The sequence below is a fragment of the Muscardinus avellanarius genome (genome assembly GCF_963383645.1).
Source record: "Muscardinus avellanarius genome assembly, chromosome: 17".
Taxonomy (NCBI): Eukaryota; Metazoa; Chordata; class Mammalia; order Rodentia; family Gliridae; genus Muscardinus; species Muscardinus avellanarius.
In genome coordinates, this window is record NC_137803.1 from 20,440,098 (window position 1) to 20,462,251 (window position 22,154).

The window sequence follows — 22,154 nt, forward strand, 5'->3', positions numbered from 1 at the left end:
AGTTAGAATGCCCCTGGGTTCAATCCCCAGTACCTATTAATAATAATAATGATAATTTTATATTGCCGAGATGTTGGCGATGATCTGGAGATTTAGAAATTATGTTTATTTCTCAGTGAACTGCATTGCCATTATATTTCTTCACATTTGATGTAAACCCAAACCAACCGTCTATCTGTGTATTTTGTTATGTGATGAATCGAAGCTGTCAGATCTAAGCAAGATGTATTCTTGGCTACTTTCAAATGCTAAAAGCTGTCTCCGTTGCAGAATGGAAAGTTCTGCAAGCTATTGGGAAACTAACTGGCTAAATAACTTTGTGATTGAATGTGCCTCCATTTTTCTCCTCCTTACTGTAGAGCTACCCATCACACTCCTCAGCAGACATCAATTCCAGTCTTCCTCCGATGTCCACTTTCCATCGTAGCGGCACAAACCACTACAGCACCTCCTCCTGTACGCCTCCTGCCAACGGGACCGACAGCATCATGGGTGAGTCGCAGCATGCTGGTTCTGGTGCCTCGTCCATGCCGGGGGGAATCATGATGGGACCCCTCACTCATGAACAGCAAGTGGGAAGTGAGCATTGGTCACATCGCTGAGTGAACAAATGTGCAAACAGAAGGACTCACTGGCTTGGCCATCATTTTTTTTTGTTGTTACAAATTGAAATTTGACTCCTTTATCCATTATGAACCATTAGATTAAACACATTTAAGTAAATCACAGCTGTCAAATAGTGAACGAAGTGAACTTTTCTTTAAGCCAGCCATGGATGATAGTGAGATGAGTTATTTTATTTTATTTTGTGTGTGTGATATGTGGTATTGAAGATTGAATTCAGGGGAGGTTCTGCCTCTGAGCTACATTTCAGCCCTATTTTCTTTTCTTTATTTTGAAACAAGGTCTCACTAAGTGTCTGAGGCTGACCTCGAACCTGTGATCCTCCTGTTGCAGTCTTCCAAGTACCAGGGTTATAAGCATGCACCACCACGCTGGGCTTAGAATGGTTCCTGATAGTAGTTAGTTATTAACCACTTCCCAAATCCCTTACGAGGCCGTGCTCTTAACCATGATGTTTCACTCTCTTTCATCCTCTCAGTCATGATGTACCTATCTCTTCCGAAGTCTAGTTGGTGTGAAATGCTTACCCCACTGACTATTTATAGCTAGAGGAACTGGACCTTCTGGAGAAAGTGGTTTGTGGAATGTGTCCTACAAAAGAGTGCTTGTTTACTTATGTAAGAGAGGATGGGAGGCCAGGAATTATTGGCTACTGCCTGGTAATCAGATTTATTAAAGAGTAAAAGCCCAAGAAAATTAGTACTGTCAAATGAACTGACTTGTGTTTCACGATGCCCAATGTGGTCCTCTCCTTTGGCAGATTCCCCACCAGCACTCTCCTCCTGGGGGAAGAGCCAGGCAGGATGTCCAGCCGACCTTGGAAGCCGGAGTCTGGTTGATGGGCGGGGCAACTACACACTTCTGAACTGCCTTGACAACCTTCTCACTCAAAAAAAGCAGCTCTAGGGCTTTCAGCAAACCCATCTTCCATGTATACCGCCCACTCTGGCTGCAATTCAAATCCACACCTTGCTTGGCCTTAAGACCACTCCCAGCCAGGCATGAGGGTACACACCTATAGTCCTAGTACTTGAGAGGCTGAGACAAAAGGATCACAGGCTTGAGGCTGGTTTCAGCAACTTAGCAAGAGACTGTTTAAAAATTGAAAAGGATGGGGATACAGCTTGGAAGTAGACTGTCCCTGGGTTCAATCCCCAGTGCCAAAAAAGATCGCTCCCAGAGCATAATGGCACACACTTGTAATTCCAGTACTTGGGAGGCTGAGACAGGAGGATCGCAGGTTTATGGCCAGCCTCAGCTACTTAGTGAGACCCTGTTTCAAAATAAAGAATAAAAAATAGGGCTGAGAGTATAGCTCGGAGGTAGAATGCCCCTGGTTTCAATATCCAGCTCTAAAAAAGAAACCCAAAAACAAACAAATGAGCAAACCAAAAACTCCAGAAGGTCACTAATGAGAATAATACTCAGTGCGTGTTTTTGAGGGAACATCCTATCACAGAATACTGCTGCTGTTCATTTCTCTTAGTTCTTCCTAGTTTTTCTTTTTTTCTTTGGGAGGTGGCATACATTTCTTATGTGGGAGGGTTTTTGATGACTTTTATATGTTTTGAAATGTTGCAAGTATAATTTCTGCCTGAACCATACCCTCTTGGCTTATTTGTTAATTTATTTCACACTTGAGATGACCCATCGAGCAGACTCCCCACGATCACGTCTCGCCGAGAGGCAAATTCAGGAAAGAGTTTCCATTTCTGTAACTTTACGTAAGAAAGCTTTTTAGGAGAGCGTTAGCACCGTTTTGACCTTGGGGAGCTGTGGACAGAGGTCAAGTGCAGAAGTTCTGTTACCTCTCAATACAGTTTAGGCAGATTTGCAAAACAAGAAGAAAGAAAAGAGGAGGGCAGAACTGAAAGAGTGAGAAAAGCATATTTCACTTCAGTGTGGTTTGACAAATGGAAAGCCCCTTTCTGCAGTCATGAGGTCTGGTTACAAAGGAGGATGACCGGTCATTCAACCCCTTACATGACAGATTTCCTGTCGACTCCTGGTTTGAGAAATGTTCTTTTTTAGGGAGGTAGGAAGGTGGGGCAGACCCTAGACGGGAGGAGAACATACTTCGGCACTGTTTGAGAACACGTTTTTGTAGGTTGATTTGCAAAACAGTCTTCCTGGGAGAGAAGCACTATGACATAGGGAGAAAGCACGGAGATGGCGGAGGTCATTCTCCGTGAGTCGCAGGCCGATTAGCCGCGCAGTCACAGTGGGACTGAGATGTCCTTGGTTGAGGCTGGCTACCTCATCATATGGACGTCTCCTTGTTTGTTGGTTCCAGGTAGAGTGACTTTTATGTGCAAAGGATGGACTTGTCACAGACCACAGCGCCCTGTGTAAGGGTCCAAGGAAGTAAATAAGAGTTTTAATTTTGCCGAGCATTGTGGCGCACACTTGTAATCCCAGCATTTGGGAGGATGAGACAGGAGGATCTTGGTTCAAGGACAGCCTCAGCTACTTAGTAAAGCCCTTTGCAACTCAGTGAGACGCTGTTTCAAAATAAAGAATAAAAAGTAGGGTTGGGGTGTGGATCGGAGGTAGAATGTCCCTGGTTCCAACCCCTATACTGAAAAAAAAAAAAAAATAAGCTCTAACTTAAAAAGAGAAAAGAATGAGATTTTTTTGAAACCCAGAAAAGAGCTTTTTAGGAAATTTATTACATAAATTATTTCACAACAATGCATGTTCTTGTCAAAATCCATTAGCAGAATGTGAAAAAGCTTCCTAATCTTTCAGGAAGTAAGTAGACATGGTAATTCAGCTGTTTGGAGAAACAGACCCTTATTAATTTGCATGCATACAGAAATCACTGTAAGGTTTCTTTAAGGGTGCATATTCTAGAACATTCTAGAATAATATGTCCTCTAATTCCGTAAGAACAAATGGGGAGGGAGATTAAGTATGATAATAAGTGTTACTGTTGCCTGGTGTCCCAATGGCTCATATTTCTTTCCAGTGAAACTCTCTTAGGCTTCAGTTGGATTTTCAGAGTGTGGTAAAAGTCGGCAATGTCAGCCATGTCTATATAACAGGAAGAGAAGCTTTCTCTTCTGATGTTAGTGATACTTCCTTCCCTAACAAACAGTATGGATTAATAAGATACATCTGTAGACTATTGAAAATAACTTGGCATATATTCACTCGTTCTGAAATGCAGGAAATAAAGAAATATTACGTTGCCTGTATCTCAAAGAACAAACAGAGCTAATTAAATAATTGGTAAATAAGGAACACATAGCCTGACACATGTTTGAGATTACACACATGACTCTGTAGAAAATAACTGTAAGCAGCGCTAATGCTGTAAGAATGAGGCTCCAGCCCTAACACATGGACGTCACATTGTGGTGAAGAGCTGCGAGGAGGCGCAGTCTTTTCATACATGACCTTGATGTCTCTGGAAGCTGCTTTCAGTTCAGAAGGAGACCGGGTGCTACTTCTCGGTTTCCTGTGCACAAAGCAGCGCAGGGTCTGTGGCGTGAGGCGTGGGCTCTAGGACCTCTGGGGCTGCTCTCCCTGGTGTCTTTTCTGTCTTCTGCACCTCAGAGATGATCAGGGAGGCCTGCATGCGGGGCTGTTTGTTTGACTTAGAGAAGTGACCATTGTTTCTTATCTTATTGGGGGGGTGTAGTGGGATTTTTCCCTTTAATGCTCAATAAGTGTGTGTGAGAAAGAGAAAGACAGAGACAGAGGGACAGACAGACAGACACAGGGGATTGAAACCAGAAGTATTCCACCTCTGGTCTACATCCTCAGCCCTTATTTTACCTTTTAATTTTTTATTTATTTATTTTGTGTGTGTGTGTATGTGTGTGTACTAGGAATTGAACCCAGGTACATTCTACCTCTGAGCTATGCGCCCTGCCCTATATCAGATCATATATCATATCATATTATTATTTGGGAACAGGCTCTCACGATGTCGCAGAGGGCCTCACTAAGTTGCTGAGGTTGACCACGAACCTGCTGCGATCCTCTATCTCAGCCTCCTAAGTGCTGGGATTAGAAGCGTGGGCCACCTCGCCCTGCTTACGTTTATTTTGAAACAGGATCTCACTAGGTTCCCTATGGGCCTTTCCCTTAGGGAACATAGAACATGCAGCCCAGTGACTCTGCGGGTGAACACGTGCAGAGGAGGAAGGTTAGTAAGTTATTAAGTACAGGCTAGAGAGAAGACAAATGCGTGTGCCAGAGAACAGCTATAACCAGTTTGCTATCTACACATTTTCTTCCTACCTCAATAATATGGGCTGGTAGCCTTTCTCTAATGAGGAGCTAGAAACCCTGTACCCCCACAGAGTGCAGTGAGAAAGAGCCCCCCAGCTCTCTCCCCAGCTCCCCATAGGGAGTTGCCAACTGTATACATTCACAGTGTGCACCCTCTGTGGTTTGAGGCTTCACACCCTCCTTGACCTCAGAGGGAACGGGGCATATAACTAACATAGCATGTATAATAAGTATGATTGTATTATTAGTCTTTTACTGGCCTCCTTTCTAAGGCATGAGATTTCCTGTGTTTTTCAACCTCAAATCAAGTAGTGTTGAAGGAACAAGACGACCAAGATTGATTTACCACACCATGTGCTAAAGATTACCCTGGAATATCTATCTGGTTTGTGAATTAATCTGGCTTACAACTCGCGCTTCTAATGACATGTTTGTCTGACATGGCGCAGTCTAGGAAGTGGCTTTCCAGTAGAAATATTATGTCCCTTCTCCCTTGAGGACCTGGCTTCACAGTTAATTTTATTATTAGAGTAGTCAGATCACATCCACTTTGTATTTTACAAGGATCTGGAGCTTTCAAATACAGTATGGGTGATGGCCAGGTGCAGAGAACAAGAGTAGTCGTTTTCTCCAGCGTACTCCGAGCATCATAGTTACAGAGACCACCAATGGAGGGAGCAGAAAACAAATCTGATTTCAGTTCCCTCCACCATCCCCTGCACGTGGTCAGGAAGCCCAGCTTTTCCCCTGAGTTCTTTGCAATCCTTCCCGCTATTAGGACACTGCAGCCTATGTTTGAGTTTTTCTTCTAAAATTGTTACAGGAGTAGGAGTGCTGAAAATGTTCCCTTTTTGGTCATCATTACGGACAAGCTTATGGTATTGTTATCCTGGCTCTAGTAGTTTAATAATAACACGAGGGTCATTCCGACGCAGATCAGAATAACCTCATGTTAGAGCGGCCAGCCTCCCAGGCAAACACACGGTGAATGGTGCCTCTTATTCCTTTGATGTCTTCATGATGTTCCTGGCCTCAGGTTATGGGTGTGCAATAAAGGGGAAACACATTTTCCAAATTCTGATTTTTTTGTTTCAGAAGTTGATCCCCAGGGACCACTCAACCCAGAGTTTTGTTCCGGGTGTGTTCCGATGAGAATGTCCATCTCCCCAAAGTGGAGACTAAGACAGAGGGTGGTCCAGCATGCAGCCCAAGCCCTGAAACCCTTCTGTCTGCTTCATCTTCCTGCCAGCATCAGCACCTGTGTTCAAGCCTGCTCAACAAGACTTGGGTGGCTGGCAGTGTTGAATCCACCTACAAAATTAAAATTCCAGCTAGGCGTAGTGGCACATGCTTGTAGTCCCAGGACTTGGGAGACTGAGATAGGAGGATTGCCGGTTGGAGGCCAAGCTTACCAACTTACCAAGACCCTGTTTCAAAAATAAGAACAAACAAACAAACAAACAAATAAATAAATTAGAGTTCTGGGAGTGAAGCTCAGTGGTAGAACTCCCCTGGGTTCAATCCCTGGTACAAACACACACACACACACACACACACACACACACACACACACACACATTATAGTCCCTCCTAATAACTGTTCATTGTTACTTCTTATTTATATTAATCAGCTCTACTTAGAAGCTGATTATTTTTTTCTCTTGAGCAAGAGAAATTCATTAGAAGCAAAGTACTACAAGAAATCAATACAGTCTTTACTAAGTAAAGGCAATAGTTTTTATCTTTTATTTGTCTCATGGGCATTTTGATAATTTCTAATAATAGACGATGAGAAAAAAAAAAAAAAAAACTTGGCCTAAACTAGTAATCAGGTCCTGATACATGAATACTGAAAAGATGGATCTGATAGGTGCCTCGCTAAACATGACCCATTTCTCAGTGCATTAGGAAAATTATGCCAAGGGAGAATTACAGATCTATTTCCTTTCTGACCCTTCATGTCCTTTGCTATACCAATCCAGAAATAAAACAGAGAAATCTCTAAGAGAAGGACCCATCTCACTTACCATGTTGGGGGAATCTTGAAAATGTGTCCCCTCCAGTGTTTCCTGGAACAGAACAAAAAGCATTCCCAGTGAAAGGGTGAACAGGGCCCCAGTGAAGTGCTTTGAAATTTAAGCCCTTGGGTTTGGCCCTCCAGCTGTTGCAAGGTAAAATGGCTTCATGTTAAAAAATAGTCTGTTCTTATCAGTGGCGTCCAAGAGTAGCCTTTGTAGTTTTCTGAAACATTTTCATGACGAGATGAGGTAAGGAGTTGATTCTATTTTTGATTCTACTTCCTGAGTCTTAATATCTATATAAAGCAGACACTAACAGAAACCTTAGTTAGAAAGGTATAGTTCTAAAAAAAAAAAAACTTAATAGGCATGTTCTGTCTCTTCTACAATATGATTTTATGTAATATATTCCTTGTAATATTTTTGTTTGGTTTCATGGTTTTTTTAATTTATAATCTTTATTTTTAAATTGTTCAAAGGAAATATTAATCCTTCTAAAGCTACTATGATGGCAAATTTTTATCTATAATTGGAACAATATATTGTTCTGTTTGGTTTAAGTTTTTTGTTAGATAATATGATTTATTTTTTCCAGTATGCCTCTGAACTTTCACTTCATGAAGATCTGCACTCAAATCAAGCAGATATCACACAATATTGTGACTACTAACTCTAATTTTTATGTATATAGTAATAAAGATATATTATTGCTCCTGGGGGGGGAAAATATAATCACATACCAATACCATGTGAAAAAAATGTTAGTGCTATCTGTGCTTTCAAATCTTTATTGTATTCTTTTTAGAATTATCTTTAGTTTATAAAGAACTCCTTAATGCCAAAAGTCTTGTCATTTTCATATTAGATATAATTTCAGTTGTCTTTTACCTTAAACATTTTAATATGTTTGATGCCTGCTCAAATTGTTTTCAGTAGCCCGTCTATAATGTCAGACCCTCATTTCAAAGAATTTGCTTCTACGTATACCTTGAGTACTAATAACTCAGATACTGTAATATCACAGGTTTGTGATATGATAAAGAAGAGGTTTGTTTAGAAGATAATCATAATCATGTATCACATACAGGTTTTCTTTTTGTATTTTAGTAAATAACAAATGGATATGTGTATATTTTTAGCCAAATAAGCTGTATATCAAAGATGATCTAACAGGCATGCCTAACATGTAAATAGGTAAAAATAACAGCCATGACTTAAGCATGCTAAACAGAGGTCAGAGAACCTGAGAAACAGAGACCCCCTGCAAGTCAGAAAGAGGATGTTGGCAAGCTGGCGACTCAAGGGGTCTCCTGGTCACAAACAGGGATGGGACATGCACAGTGAGATTTTCCTTGAGTTCATCAGTTGGTTTAAATTTTCCTTTTCTTTTGGGCATGGTGGCACATGCCTTTAAGCTCAGTACTTGGGAGGCTGAGACAGGAGGATGGCAGGTTCGAGAACAGCCTTAGCAATGTAGTGAGACTCTCAGCTATATAGCAAGACTTTATTTCAAAACAAAAATTGAAAATATAAAAAAGGATCGAGGGTATAATTGGAAGTATAATACCCTAGGTTCAGTCTCCAGTTACCCTCTTCTACATACGCACACACAGATTTCTTTTTCTCATTTCACAGGTGTGTGTGTGTGTGGGGGGGGATGGTCTATCCCTGAAACTTTTATCAGCTTTATTTAAATGTTATGTCTCTTGGCTAGCATCAAAGCCTTGATTAATACAACACTCCCCAACTTTCAGATATTGCTTTAATACTGAAGGGCCCACAAGAATGCTGGCTGTCTGATTTTAGTTAGGTGATGTCACTTTCAACTGATACATTCTCAACAGAGCTGGCTTTGATACTGGAATAAGTGACTTTTATTAATATTATTCATCTATCTGTTTCTGAGATAAAAATGCCAGTATTTAAGGTGGTAGAGATAAGCTTCATGAACATATAGGCATATTTTATCTCTTAAATTTGAGATCATATTGACTTTCAGCGGCATAAAATTCACATTTTTTATTGTAAACAAAGATTTATAGCCGAGCGTGGTGGCGTACGCTTGTAATCCCCATGCTTGGGAGGCTGAGACAGGAGGATCGCACAGGTTCGAAGCCAGCCTCAGCCACTTAGTGAGGCTTTCAGCAACTTAGTGAGACCCTGTTTCAAAAAAAAAAAAAAATATATATATATATATATATATATATAGTCTGGGATTATAACCCGGAGGTAGACAGCCTCTGGGTTCCACCCCCAGTACCACCCAAGAAAAAAAAGATTTATATATGTGGGAAATGTTACTTTAAAAATAGGCCAGGCAAGTTGTCACACACCTGTAATCCCAGTACTTGGGAAGCTGAGACAGGAAGATTCCAGGTTTGAGGCCAGTCTCAGCAACAAAGGAGGACTTTCAGCAACATAGTGAGAGACCCTATTTCAAAACAAAAATAAAATACAAAGGGCTGGGAGTGTATCTGGGAGGTAGAATGTCTCTTGGTTTAATCCCCAGTATTGCAAAATAAATAAAATACTAAAAATATTTTATCTCCTCATTAGCCAGACTACTTTATATATTTGGTTTTGTTTTGCTCATTCAACTCTAGAACTCTTCAGAAGAAGACCCACATTTTGGTATATATCAACTTTACCTTTATTTGCAAGCAGGTCTAAATGATTCATAAGGATATTTAAATTTGATATAAAATGTAAAAAAAAAAAAAAGCTGAATTTGGAGGACTTCAGAGAGTCCTGTGTATTTCATAGCAAATGACCACCAAGGGCCGGTTTCTTACCACCTCCCAGGACCTACTCAGAAGCAACAAGAGGCAAAGGAATAGCAACTCAAACACTGTCTTTCAACCAAGGTGTCAGGTTTATATTTTATCTGTAAAAAATGTAACATGAATATATTTGACATCTACCTCAGCAAACAAATTAATGCTAATTAAAGATTAATGTGTTGTAATTAGCATTAAAAATGCAATTAAATTGTGAGTAAATGGACCAGGAATAGAAAATTGTGAGATGTCTCACTGCCTGGTTTTCATATTCTGCCTTTTGTTTCTGCAGCAAATAGAGGAAGCGGGGCCGCTGGAAGCTCACAGACGGGAGATGCTCTGGGGAAAGCGCTTGCTTCGGTGAGGAAATATTGACTTTGGACTCTATGCTCCCCACTGTAGCGGGGTGAACTTTAATCAGAAGTGGACATTTGGAATTTTAGAAAATGAACGGCAAATAGCTCTGAATTTTGGAAAATGCTAGCTTGCCTGGGTAGCAATCATGGGAAATCTTAAGGAGAAAGCCTCTCGGCTCCCACATTCCATGGTGGATCTGGGGGTTTGGGGTTCTGGATTTTCTGCGTAGCTTTCTTATTCTTCTCCAAAGTAATGACAGATGCTCACTGACCCGGTCTGATGGATTTTGTAGGAGATAGTTCTAAAACACTTTGGAAAAAAATATTAAAAGAAAAAAGTGAGGAATTGTCTTATTTCTGGTATCTAGAGAACTCAACTTTTCTGCCTCCTCCACCCGTGACCAGGAAGCCAAAATTAAGTATTTCTTGTATGCATTCTAGCGACAAAAGAGCATACCTGTTATTGTCGGAGGGACTATACTTGACATTTTTTGCAAAAGCTAAACATGATCATTTGCAAATTTAAGTGTAGTTTTTTTTTTTTTTCTTGGTACTAGGGATTTAGCCCAGGGCATTCTGTATTCTACCTCTGAGTTACACCACAGCTCTATTTTATTATTTAATTTTGAAACAGGGCCTCACTGAGTTGCTGAGGCCATGAACCTGCAATGCTCTTGACTCAGTCTTTCAAGTACTGGGATTATACTTGTACAGCAGCATCCAGTTGGAGATTTGATTGTTTAAGACTTCTCTTCAAGAGCCGGGCGTGATGGCGCACGCTTGTAATCCCAGCATTCAGGAGGCTGAGACTGGAGGATCTTGGTTCGCGGACAGCCTCAGCTACTTAGTGAGGCCCTCTGCAACTCAGTGAGACCCAATTTCAAATTAAAGAATAAAACTAGGGCAGGGGGTATAGCTCGGAGGTCGAATGTTCCTGGGTTCCATCCCCAGACCCACAAAAAAAAAAAAAAAAAAAAAAAGACAAGATGTCTCTTCAGTTGCTTTTTCCTGACCATTGGGAACATAAAATAAGTTCGCCTTAGATCCCAGTACTTGGGAGGCTAAGACAGAAGGATCACAGGTCCCAGGTCAGCCTCAGATAGGTAGCAAGACCCTTAGCAACTTAGCAAGACTCTCTTTTAATATAATATAGGGCTGAGATCGTAGCACAGTGGTAGAACACCCCTGGGGTCCATCCCAAGATCAAAAATAAACTAAAACAAAATAAGTTCTAATCACATTTCTAATGTGCCCTAAATCAAAGTACTTATTTAATCCGGACCTTCTCAGGCTATGGAATAAAGTGCCTCAACTAGAGTAAAAGAGTTGGGGGGAAAAACTTAGAAATGATACTGTCTAGCTTCTTGTTTTGTAGAGGAGGAGATGGAAGTGGAGAAAGTTTATCTCCACGGCTTGCTCGTACCACACAGACTGTGTTTGGTACAAAAGGATGAGGCCTACAGTTAAGATGACCCTGTGTTTTTCTCTACCATCTAATACCACCTTGGTAATGCTTTTGAAAAATTAAAATAACCATTGTTAAGTTTTTCCTTTTAGACTATCAGTATTGTAGGTGACTGTTACACATGTATTTTGTAACTTGTAAGTTTCAAACAAGTTGCATTGATAGCTTTGTATTTTTTTAATCTATTAGTTGTTTATTCCTAATAAACAAGTGTTGTTGTTTTTTTCTCCCTCCATTTTAAGATCTATTCTCCAGATCACACTAACAACAGCTTTTCATCAAATCCTTCAACTCCTGTTGGCTCTCCTCCTTCTCTCTCAGGTACTGTATTTCAAATCCCATCAATTCAAATTTCATCATAGTCACAGTTTATAAGGATAACTCCTACCAAATCCCCAAACATAACATTCCTGTGCAGACAAGTAGAAAAGGGTCATAGAGATAAATTCACAATATAACAGTACATTTGCATCAGCTTTTTCTCCTTAAAAAATAAACGAGCCTTTTAGACCACACAGGCAAAGGAAAAAATTATTTCTTAAACTCTCAGCCCTGCAAAAGACTTCCCACAGCAGAATGATCTATAACAACGAAACATTTCAGATGAAAAGAGCTCAGTTAATATAGTTGTGAATATGAATATAGATTATATAGTCATCGAAGATAAGCTGTTTAAAACAGATAATTTCTGGCAGACAGTTTAGCCTTTCCAAATTCCCCCTTTAAAATACATGCCGTTGGAATGTTTGAGGAAAACTATAATTTAGTAGCTAAACTGTGAAGTAATTATTTGGAGTAAAGGGGACGTTTCCCTGTAAAATAGAATAAATGAGCATGACCTATTGTGTCAAATCGAGTAATTATAAGCCGTAGACTTATGTCAGCACATCATTTTACTTTTCAGAGGTACATAGAAGAGACTCATTGCCCACCCTATATAAATGCTTCCAGAAAGCCTTGCCTGATACTTGTCTCAACAATTTGGGAAGAAGACAGGTGGCTTTCAAACAAGACTTAAGTCACATGTGTACCTGATTGAAAACGAACCCTACTCTAGGTTATGGTGAAGTCACTTGCCGAGGGCATTGCATTTTCAAATCCCATGTGATCCCTGGGTGCGTTTCTCAAGTGGCCCATTGTAAACTGGGTTCCCTTGTGGAGAATGGGAAGTTTCAGATTCCTGCAAAACTTTCAGAAGTAAGGGCCACAACTTTGGTGAGATTTTATGTTTTGTTTTTTTTTTTTAAGTCCCCATGATGAAGAGAAATGGAGTATAAAGTAGAAATAGAATAAAAAAAGGAGGAAAGAGAGTTGAATCCTAAGGTCCATGTGCCCAGAAAGACCATGTTGATACTGAAAGAACTAGAGATGACTTTAAGAAAATAATGAAGACTTCTTCATGGTGCAAAGGGAAAGTGAGGTTTGGAGTCATGGGATTCTTCTGGTTCAGCGCCAGATTCTTAGGCTCTGGAAGCTGATCTCAATCGTCAGTGTCTAGACCAGAGAAGGAATGGGTGATACAGGAATTGAGACAGCAGGAAGAGAGTGTCTGAGCACGTGAAACTCCACGTTCCCCATCTCACACAAAGCAGCGCTAATTTCATCTGCTTCTGAATTCTGAATAAAAATAGTCTGTGGTCTTAAAGTATGAGAGCAGCTAGTGTAGTGTGATGCCTTGATTTTATAGATATGTGTACTGAGCCCCAGAAAGGGTGGACATTGGGGCTGAAGATGTAAGTCAGTAGCAGAGCGCTTTTCCTAGCTTATGAGAGGCCTTGGGTTCAATCCCCAATAAAGGAAGTAAAGGAGGAGGGAAGGAGGGAAAGAGGGCAAGGGTAAGCAACTTGCTGAGGCTACAGGACCAATTCAAGAGTTTGGATGAGAATTTGCAGTCCTCGTTCTGTGGCTCCACATCAAGGTTATGGTGGTAGAGGAAAGTTGGGATGCGCCATAATTCAAGGAATTGTCACAGGTACCCTCAGCCTGAGCATTTTTTCTTGGTGGAAGGCACAGAGACAAGGCTGGAGATGCCACTTTTTGGGTCCTGGAACTGCATTTTGGAAGAGGACACTCTGGAAGAAAGCACTTTTACGAAGATATAAATAAGGGGACAGATTGCTATTTTCACACTGACGGCTCTGTCCAAATTCTGTCAAGAAAAGTAATTGAACAAAATATTCTATTTTTATTTAGCATAAAAATACACAGGCATACCCAGAAAAGATAGAAAGAATGGGGTTTTAAAGTGCTAACAGCATTGTAGCATAAGACTTCAGTGAGATCATAGTTATTATTTTTTCTTTTTTGAATTATGTACTTTCTAGGATTTCTATACTAAATGTATATGACATTGAAAGTTGGGTTTTATTTTGTAGGTTGAACACAGGATTTGTCTGTAATAAGGGTTTTTATTTTCTTCAATAAAAACTAAACTATTACTATTATATGGAATTTTAAAATTTCTTGTTTAGTGGATTGCTAAGTAGTCTTATTCCCTTAAAAAGCTTCTAAGAGGCATGTACCTGAATGGTACAGTGTGTGCTTACGTATGTTCAAGACTTTAGGTCCAAACCCCAGTACCCCATCCTCCAAAAAAAAAAAAAAAAATCTCTGAAGGTTTATCTCATTTCATAGCTCATTTTTAAAACAAGTAGCCAAACTGCATTCCAATGATGAGGGAATTGTGCTTGAACATAAACTGGCCTTTCATAAAGATCTAATAGCCACCCTCCTTTGTACCCTTAAAATACCCTGATCTATAGTTACAGATTCTCTCCACCAGAGCCTTTCTAGCTGAGATTCAAACTCAACTAAATGTCCCCTTTCAGGTGGCAGCCAGTGGAAATTGTGCGCTCATAAAAGTCTACATATTTTACACTTAAATGTTTTCCTGGGTTGGGGAGGTAGCTTAGTGATACCTCCTAGCATGCACGAGATCCCTCTCGCTGAAAAAAATAAAAATATGATAAAGATAGAGAGGAAGGAAGAAAAGGAAAAATAATGTTTCTCTTGCTTTGGAAAGTTTACATGAATTTACCTTATTGTTTAAGTTAAAGATAAGCTTTGCTATTCCTGAAATGATTCTTTTTATAAAACGGGGTTTAGCTGGGCCTGATAGCGCACACTTGTAATCCTAGCACTTGGGAGGCTAAGACAGGAAGATCGCAGGTTTGCAACCAGCCTCAGCTACTTAGTGAGGCCCTCCACAACTTAGTGAGAACTTGTTTCACAATAAAGAATAAAAAATAGGGCTGGGGATAGAGATGGGAGGAATAATATCCCTGGGTTCAATCCCCAATACTGCAAAAAAATATATAATATAATGATAAAATAACATTGAGTTTATTGTTGACAACGATCTCACTGTCTTCATTTTATTATCAGCAGGCACTGCTGTTTGGTCAAGAAACGGAGGACAGGCCTCATCATCTCCCAATTATGAAGGACCCTTGCACTCTTTGGTATGTCTCATCTGCTAATCTCTAGCCATGTTTGAGTCCAATTCTTTCTCTTTCATCTACTTTGCTCTCCAAGATTCCTGTTGCTGCTCATTGTTGGAACGATAGGTTGATGCTAAGCACACTGGCCTGGTTGCAGCCAGAGTCATTAGACTGCGCTTGTTTCTGTTTATTGATGGTAACCCAAATTGTACCACAATGGAAGGCCCAGAGCTCTAAACATCTAAGACCAGACAAGAGACTAAAAGACCAGAAGGATAAAGGCCTCCACTCCACCCTAGACCTGCACCTGTGGGAGAGATCCCTGTTAGTGATGAAATAACTTCCCTGCTGTCAGGTGCTAGGGCTCCAGCCTAGCTCACATCTAGAGCACTTGAAGATTTTGTCTACCTCTCTTTTGCTTTCCAGAGCAACAGGTTTATAGGAGTTTTCCTCCTGACCTCTGAGGAAGAGATGACTCTTTCTTTCTTCACCGTGGTTCTCCTAGGAATTCACTAACACCATTAATAGCAGTAAAGAAATGTCTACTCTTCAGGAGGAAATAGCAGAACCTTTCCATGGGCATAATTCTTATTATAAAGACTCACGATGATTCAGTGTCTGACACTCTAGTCATCTTTGGCACATAGAGGTGGGGCTGAAGATACACATGAAGCAACTCTGGTCCACACAGTATTCAGTCTCTGCAGTGAGTCCCATGGGGAGGGATAGCAGTGTGTGTGTGTGTGTGTGTGTGTGTGTGTGTGTGTGTGTGTGTGGTGGGGGGAGCTTGCGAGTCCTTCGGGTTGAGTTTTTCTTTTTTCCTGCAGATGTGAAGATGAAACACAGAAGGCCTAGGCCCATCTGTCTAACTTAGTGTTGTCAGTGGTTCTGGGATTCCTTTCTTCCTTTCAGGCTTACTCTTAGTCTACAAACAAAACACAGAGATGGCTGTCCCTCCTTCCTTGTGCTCTTCCTTGCTGGAGCATGCGAATCATCCAGCTCTGCATTTTAGCCCATAGAGGCAACCACACAGAGACAACAGATGCACCGTTAGCCATGAGTGACTATCTGCAGCACAGGAAAGCAGAGCAATTTTATCAGTTGACCTTCATAAGCTGGCATGGTGGCGCACGCTTGTAATCCCAGCATTCGGGCGGCTGAGACCGGAGTATCGTGGTTCGCTGACAGCCTCAGCTACTTAATGAGGCCCTCTGCAACTCAGTGAGACCCGGTTACAAAATAAAGAATTAAAAAAATAGGGCAGGGGGTGTAGATCAGAGGTCGAATGCCCCTGGGTTCCATCCCCAGACCCACCAAAAAAAAAAAAAAAAAAGAGTTGACCTTCGTCACTGATTCTCCAAGGCCTGAATCCAGACCAGGCTTTGTCCAACCCTAGAACTGTAAAGGCTGATTTATAACTGTGGACGACATCTTTGATTCCTAAGTAGCCTCAATACTCAATAGGGGATTCATAAGCAGAAACTCCTCTCTATGAGGATGCCATGCGCCAGGATCTAGGATAATGATGGTCTCTTCTATATGACTTCTATTCAAATGCTTAGTAGATACTATCGTTCCCATTCTTTATACATATAAACAAGTAGAGTCAAAGAGTTTAGTACGTTTTCCCAGGTCAAATAAGTAGCAGAGCTAGCAGCCTAGGGGAGGTTGGGTAGCTCGCCTCATGAGCCCACCAAATCAAAATGCTCTGTACCCTAGACGAACTCTATTAGACACACATTCTTTCTGTCGGTATAGAATAATTAGAAATTGTTTTCCTCATGCAGTAGAGCTGGCCCATCTGTTTGCATAGCACATGAGAAATCAAAGTCAATCGTAGCATGATATAGTACAAAGCTGCACTAGATTTAAAGTCTAAAAACTTAGATTTCAGCCCCGACATTACATTTCCTGCAAATGTGACACAGAGTAATTAAATCCCTTTCATTTCTCTGAGCTTCATGTTCACATCTATACGGAAGGGATATTAATGCCTCTCCTGCCTGCAGTATGCGTGCAGAATGAGGATCAATGAGCTGGTATATTTTACAGTGTACACTGGAGCATAATACTTGATATCATTATTCGATTACAGAAAAAAAAAGAATACATGTCTATGTTCTTTTTTCTCACTGAAAACTCTAACATATCTAGCTGGTGAAAAGTCGGATCCTAATGGCTACAATGAAAATCAGTCAGTTGGCTTTTAATTGCATAAGGTAGTGAAGTCTATTCTGTAACAAGGGCTTTAAAGTCATTTAGAAGCTGAGGCTAGCAGCGGTACACACCTGTAATCCCAGTATTCAGGAGGCTGAGCTAGAAGAATTTTAAGTTTGAGGCCCGCTTCAGTAATTTAGCAAGACCCTCAGCAAATCAGTGAGATGCAGTTTCAAAATAAAAAAAATAAAATAGGGCTCAGAGTTATAATGCCCATGGCTTCAATTCCCAGTACCATAAACAAACAAACAAATATTATTTAGATATCCTTGGTGAACAGTTGATTGAAGTCTTTTTTTTTTTTTTTTTTTTTTTGGTGGTACTGGGGTTCCTGGAAGCCCTTCTACCTCCGGGCTACACTCCCAGACCTATTTTTTTTATATTTTTATTTAGAAACAGGGTCTCTTAAGCCAGTGCGGCTGGCTTCGAACCTGTGCGATCCTCCTGTCTCCGCCTCCCAAGCGCGGGGATTACAAGCGTGCAGCACCACGCCCATCTGATTAAAGTCTTTTTGCTTTTTCAGTCTTGGCAATTCATATCACTTTGATTGACCAAATTTTATAATTTTTTGGTAACAGTTTTGAGGCCTTTATGTACACACACACACACACATCCACCTGCAAGCTGGTATTAATAATAGATAAAAAGCAAGAAACTCAGGTTAAAAAATCAATAAGAAACCAAAATCTGTATGATTCTACCTACCTCTGACTTGAGGATAATTTGACTAACCATAAATAGGTCATCTTTCCATTGCTAATTTTTGAGCTCTTTAAGCAATGCCTTCCAGAATGGTTCTTAAATCCAATGAATGTTTTTCTCTTCTGAAGTAAATCTGAATTCTCTTTCAAGCTAATGCAGTTCAGTATAGCATATGTGCACAATAATGTCCTGGAAGAATTATTGAATTTACTTTGTTCATGAGAAATAGCACTGTAATTTTAACATTTAACATTTTCCACCCGTTTTCTAGGAAGGGCTTTATGTATTTTTATTATTGTTCTAAGGAAGTAAACTTTATTGGAAACATATATTCAGAAACCCAAAGTGTGGTTTGTATCAACAAGAGTTTTTCTTTATATAACCTATGCATGCATTTCAAACTAAATCAATCAAATTTCACATTGTTTATTAACCAACAGCAAAGCCGAATTGAAGATCGCTTAGAAAGACTGGATGATGCGATTCATGTTCTCCGAAATCACGCAGTGGGGCCATCCACAGCTGTGCCTGGTGGTCACGGGGACATTCATGGGATCATTGGACCTTCTCATAATGGAGCGATGGGTGGTCTGGGCTCAGGGTATGGAACCGGCCTTCTTTCAGCCAACAGACATTCACTCATGGTAAGTGATAAAATCTGCAGATTTTATTGTTATACAAAATTAGAATTTCAGGTAGAAATACTATTGCTTCTGGTATTTATATATACCTCAATACAAAACAGTTGCCTTAAGCCAGGTGTGGTGGTGCAGGCTTGTAATCCCAACATTAGGGAGGCTGAGACTGGAGGATTGCAGTTTGCGGACAGCCTCGGCTACTTAGTGATGCCCTCCGCAATTTAGTGAGACCCTGTTTCAAATTAAGGAATAAAAACTAGGGCAGGGGGTTTAGCTAGGAGTTTGAATGCCCCTGGGTTCCATCCTCAGACCCACAAAACAAAACAAAACAACAACAACAAAAAAAAAAAGCAGTTGCTTGCCGGGCGTGGTGGCGCACGCTTGTAATCCCCGCGCTTGGGAGGCAGAGACAGGAGGATCGCGCGGGTTCGAAGCCAGCCGCGCGAGCTGGCTTAGGAGACCCTGTTTCCAAATAAAAAATGTAAAAATAGATCTGGGAGTGTAGCCCGGAGGTAGAAGGGCTTCCAGGAACCCCAGTACCACCAAAAAAAAAAAAAAAAGCAGTTGCCTTGAGGTATAATTCACTTACCGTACACCCATGGATAGTATACAATTCAGTGTGTTTTAGTGCATTCACACAGTTGTGCAGCCACCATCATAATCTAATTTTATAATATCTTTGCCCTCTGTGAAAGAAAAAAAAATTCTCATTAAGCAGTCAGTACATATCCCCTCTGAAATTCCCCAGTCCTTGGCCACTACTCATCTGCTGTCTCTGCAGAATTTCCTATTTGAGACATTTTACATTAATGGACTCATACAGCATGTGTTGGACCTTTTTGACTAGCTCCTTTCACTTAGTTTAATCTTTTCAAGGTTTATCTGTGTTTTTGCACACGTTAGGATTTCATTTGTTTTGACTGCCAAGTAATATTTCATTGTATAGCCAAATCACATTTTATTTATCCATTTGTTAGGTGATGAATTCTTGGGCTGTCTCCGTTCTTTGGCCATCATGAATTATGCTCCTATAAACATTCATGTACAAGTTTTTGAGTGGACAGATGTTTTATTAACTTAAGTATATATCTAGGAGTGAGTTGTTGCTGATGTTTTTATCATCATTATTATTATTTTATTAGTGTGTTGTAATTATGCATCATAAAGAGGTTCAATGGGACTCAAACATATATGTACACAAAAAACATTATACAAAAAAAGCTGTATATAGCTTTTTGTGTATTTTCCTCCATATCCTATTCCACTTCCCTTCCTTTTTACCCACACAAGTTAGATAGAATGATAGTAATACTTTCATATTGCCACGATGTTATTTGGACAGTTTTCTTCTTTAGTCCCCAACTCTCTTTGCTAATCCCTTTCTGGTGTCTTGAATTATTCAACTTGGTGATATCAATCAAAGGTTACAAATTAAATTCATGCTACATTGCTGATATTTCAAATATGAACAGGTTGTATTTTTTTTATAAAAGAAGCAAAAATAGTGTCTTTGAATCTTGAGTATGGATGGTAGAAATATATCTTGTATTTGTGGACATACATAGTGTGGGACTGTGTATCTTAATGCGTGGGATTGTTTTGCCACTACCTCTTTATGAATAAGTCTTTATTTGAATAATCTCAATGCAGACTTGTCCACATGACAGTTGATCCCTGTTTGTGTTTTAGGGTTTTTTTATGATTACAAAAATCTAAGAACCTTCTTAAAAAATATTAAGTAGTGACAATTAGTTGACCAAATGGATAGAGAATTTAACTTGATGACTGATTCTGTGTAACTTTGCTGTTTATAGACTCCTGCCTAGTCACTAAACACCTAGTGTTCTATTTTGTTCCCCCCTTGGGTTTTAAAAAAAATTGGTTGAGACAGGTGTGATGGTGTACACTTGTAATCCCAGTACTTCTGAGACTAAGACAAGAGAGTCACAGGTTTGAGACCAGTCTTAGCAACTTAGCGAGACTCTTAACCTAGCAAGACACGTTTTAAAAAAAATTTAAAAAGGGGACTGAGGATGTAGCTCAGAGGTAAAACACCCTTGGGTACATTCTCCGGTACAAAAAAAAGTACTTAGATAAAGGTCTGATTTTCAGTATCAGTGTTGCATCTCTCCTTTAAAGATAATTTCAGAAAAAGAAATGCAAAATAAGTACAGATTATGAGGTTCTTCAAGTTCTTGCTCAATTGTATTCTTCTGATGCTTTTCTATTTTTCTTAATAAAAAACTAAGATTAAGCGTACCATCCTGAACAGTGCAGTATTGAAACCTGCAACTAATTGAAACCAAAAATACTGGTTTATAAATAGAAACAATGAACTCACTTCAAAATGTGGAAAGATATTTTTGAATGCCAAAGCTAGATCGATCTTTCTTTCTTTCTTTCTTTCTTTCTTTCTTTCTTTCTTTCTTTCTTTCTTTCTTTCTTTCTCTCTTCCTTGACCTCTGCCCTAAAAATTCATCACCGAGTAAAATCTGTTTGTCTGTTCGTGCCAGTCGCTAAGAGTTTACAAAGGGAAAGTCTAGATTTTAATTTAGCTTGGCCTCAGGTAATGTGTTAAATACACTTGGGACGCATAGAATATGAGAGTTTCGTTTGTACAGCTCTTTTCTTTCTAACTACAGTGTTTAAACAATACTGCTTTTAATTAAGAAATCTGGGTTTATTAAAAGCCAGATCTGTGACTTATAACCATTTCTGTATATCTGCTCTCAATCAAGAGAAAAATAGTTTAATTTCTGTAGCTGTGTTCGTTTTGCATATGTTAGCCGGATACAGCATCACCCAGGGCATTGCTTCAGAGTCTGTCTTTTCCATAAATATGTAAAGTTTGTTCCTAAATACCAGATGTAGGTTAAGTGGTTCTTTAGCATATTACGCTATACATAGATGCTTTTTTGGAACCATCTGACCTTTGAATTGCCTCGTCTTTGAATCTGATTCAGCAATGGGATGGGAAAGAAAACTGAGAATTATTTTTAGAGATGGGAAGTTGAATTGATCCCCTTGGAAGAGAAAAGAGGGGAATAGAACAGAACAATTGAAAAAGAGAAATTATTGGCCCAACATGACTCAGGCAACTCTTTGATTGGGGGTGGTGCTGGGGATTGAACCCAGGGGCATTTCATCATACCTCTGAGCTACACTCCAGCCTTGTTTGGTTTATCTGTTTACTTATTTATTTGCTGAGGCTGGTCTCAAACCTGTGATCCTCCTGTCTCAGCCTCCCAAGTACTGGGATTACAAGTGTACACCATCACACCCAGCTTACTTTTTTGATTTGATTTTGGAAATGAAAAAAAAAATAGAGAGAAATGGTAAAGCTGCCATTTTTCCTGATGAGCAAACATTTCTTTGGGTTTTCTAAAGACACTTCATATTCTGGAGACAACCCCAGAAGCCAGGCAGATCTTAGCAGAACTAGGGAGATATACATGTCGGCAACCTGCTTCCATCTGACCCAGATAGGGTCTTGTGCGCTGTCTCCTTTCTTTCTGAAACCTCATTTAGCTTGTTCACAGAACCAGAGCCCGTTGGCCTAAAACACTAAGATGCATAGGGGATTAAAAAAAAAAAAAAGGAAAAATATGATTGGCATATCTTCCCTCATGCAAACTGGTATGGATGTTACAAGAACCTCAGAACAAAGAAAATAGTTTT

At 40.0% G+C, this 22,154-nt stretch overlaps 1 protein-coding gene across 12 annotated transcripts in view; it reads left to right on the forward strand.

Annotated features, from left to right (window-relative positions):
• The window catches only part of TCF4 (transcription factor 4), a gene marked incomplete at both ends in the record, with an annotated part of 399,211 nt that overhangs the window by 350,956 nt on the left and 26,101 nt on the right, over window positions 1-22,154 (forward strand). For 9 of the 12 annotated variants that reach the window (XM_080714516.1, XM_080714520.1, XM_080714523.1 and 6 more), the window contains 5 exons: window positions 360-492; window positions 9,951-10,018; window positions 11,722-11,800; window positions 14,864-14,940; window positions 18,279-18,482. In XM_080714516.1, the coding sequence (XP_080570642.1) occupies window positions 360-492; window positions 9,951-10,018; window positions 11,722-11,800; window positions 14,864-14,940; window positions 18,279-18,482 (561 nt within the window). The remainder of the gene's footprint in view (window positions 1-359; window positions 493-9,950; window positions 10,019-11,721; window positions 11,801-14,863; window positions 14,941-18,278; window positions 18,483-22,154) is intronic. The other 3 variants (XM_080714521.1, XM_080714525.1, XM_080714519.1) reach the window with 1 other exon arrangement.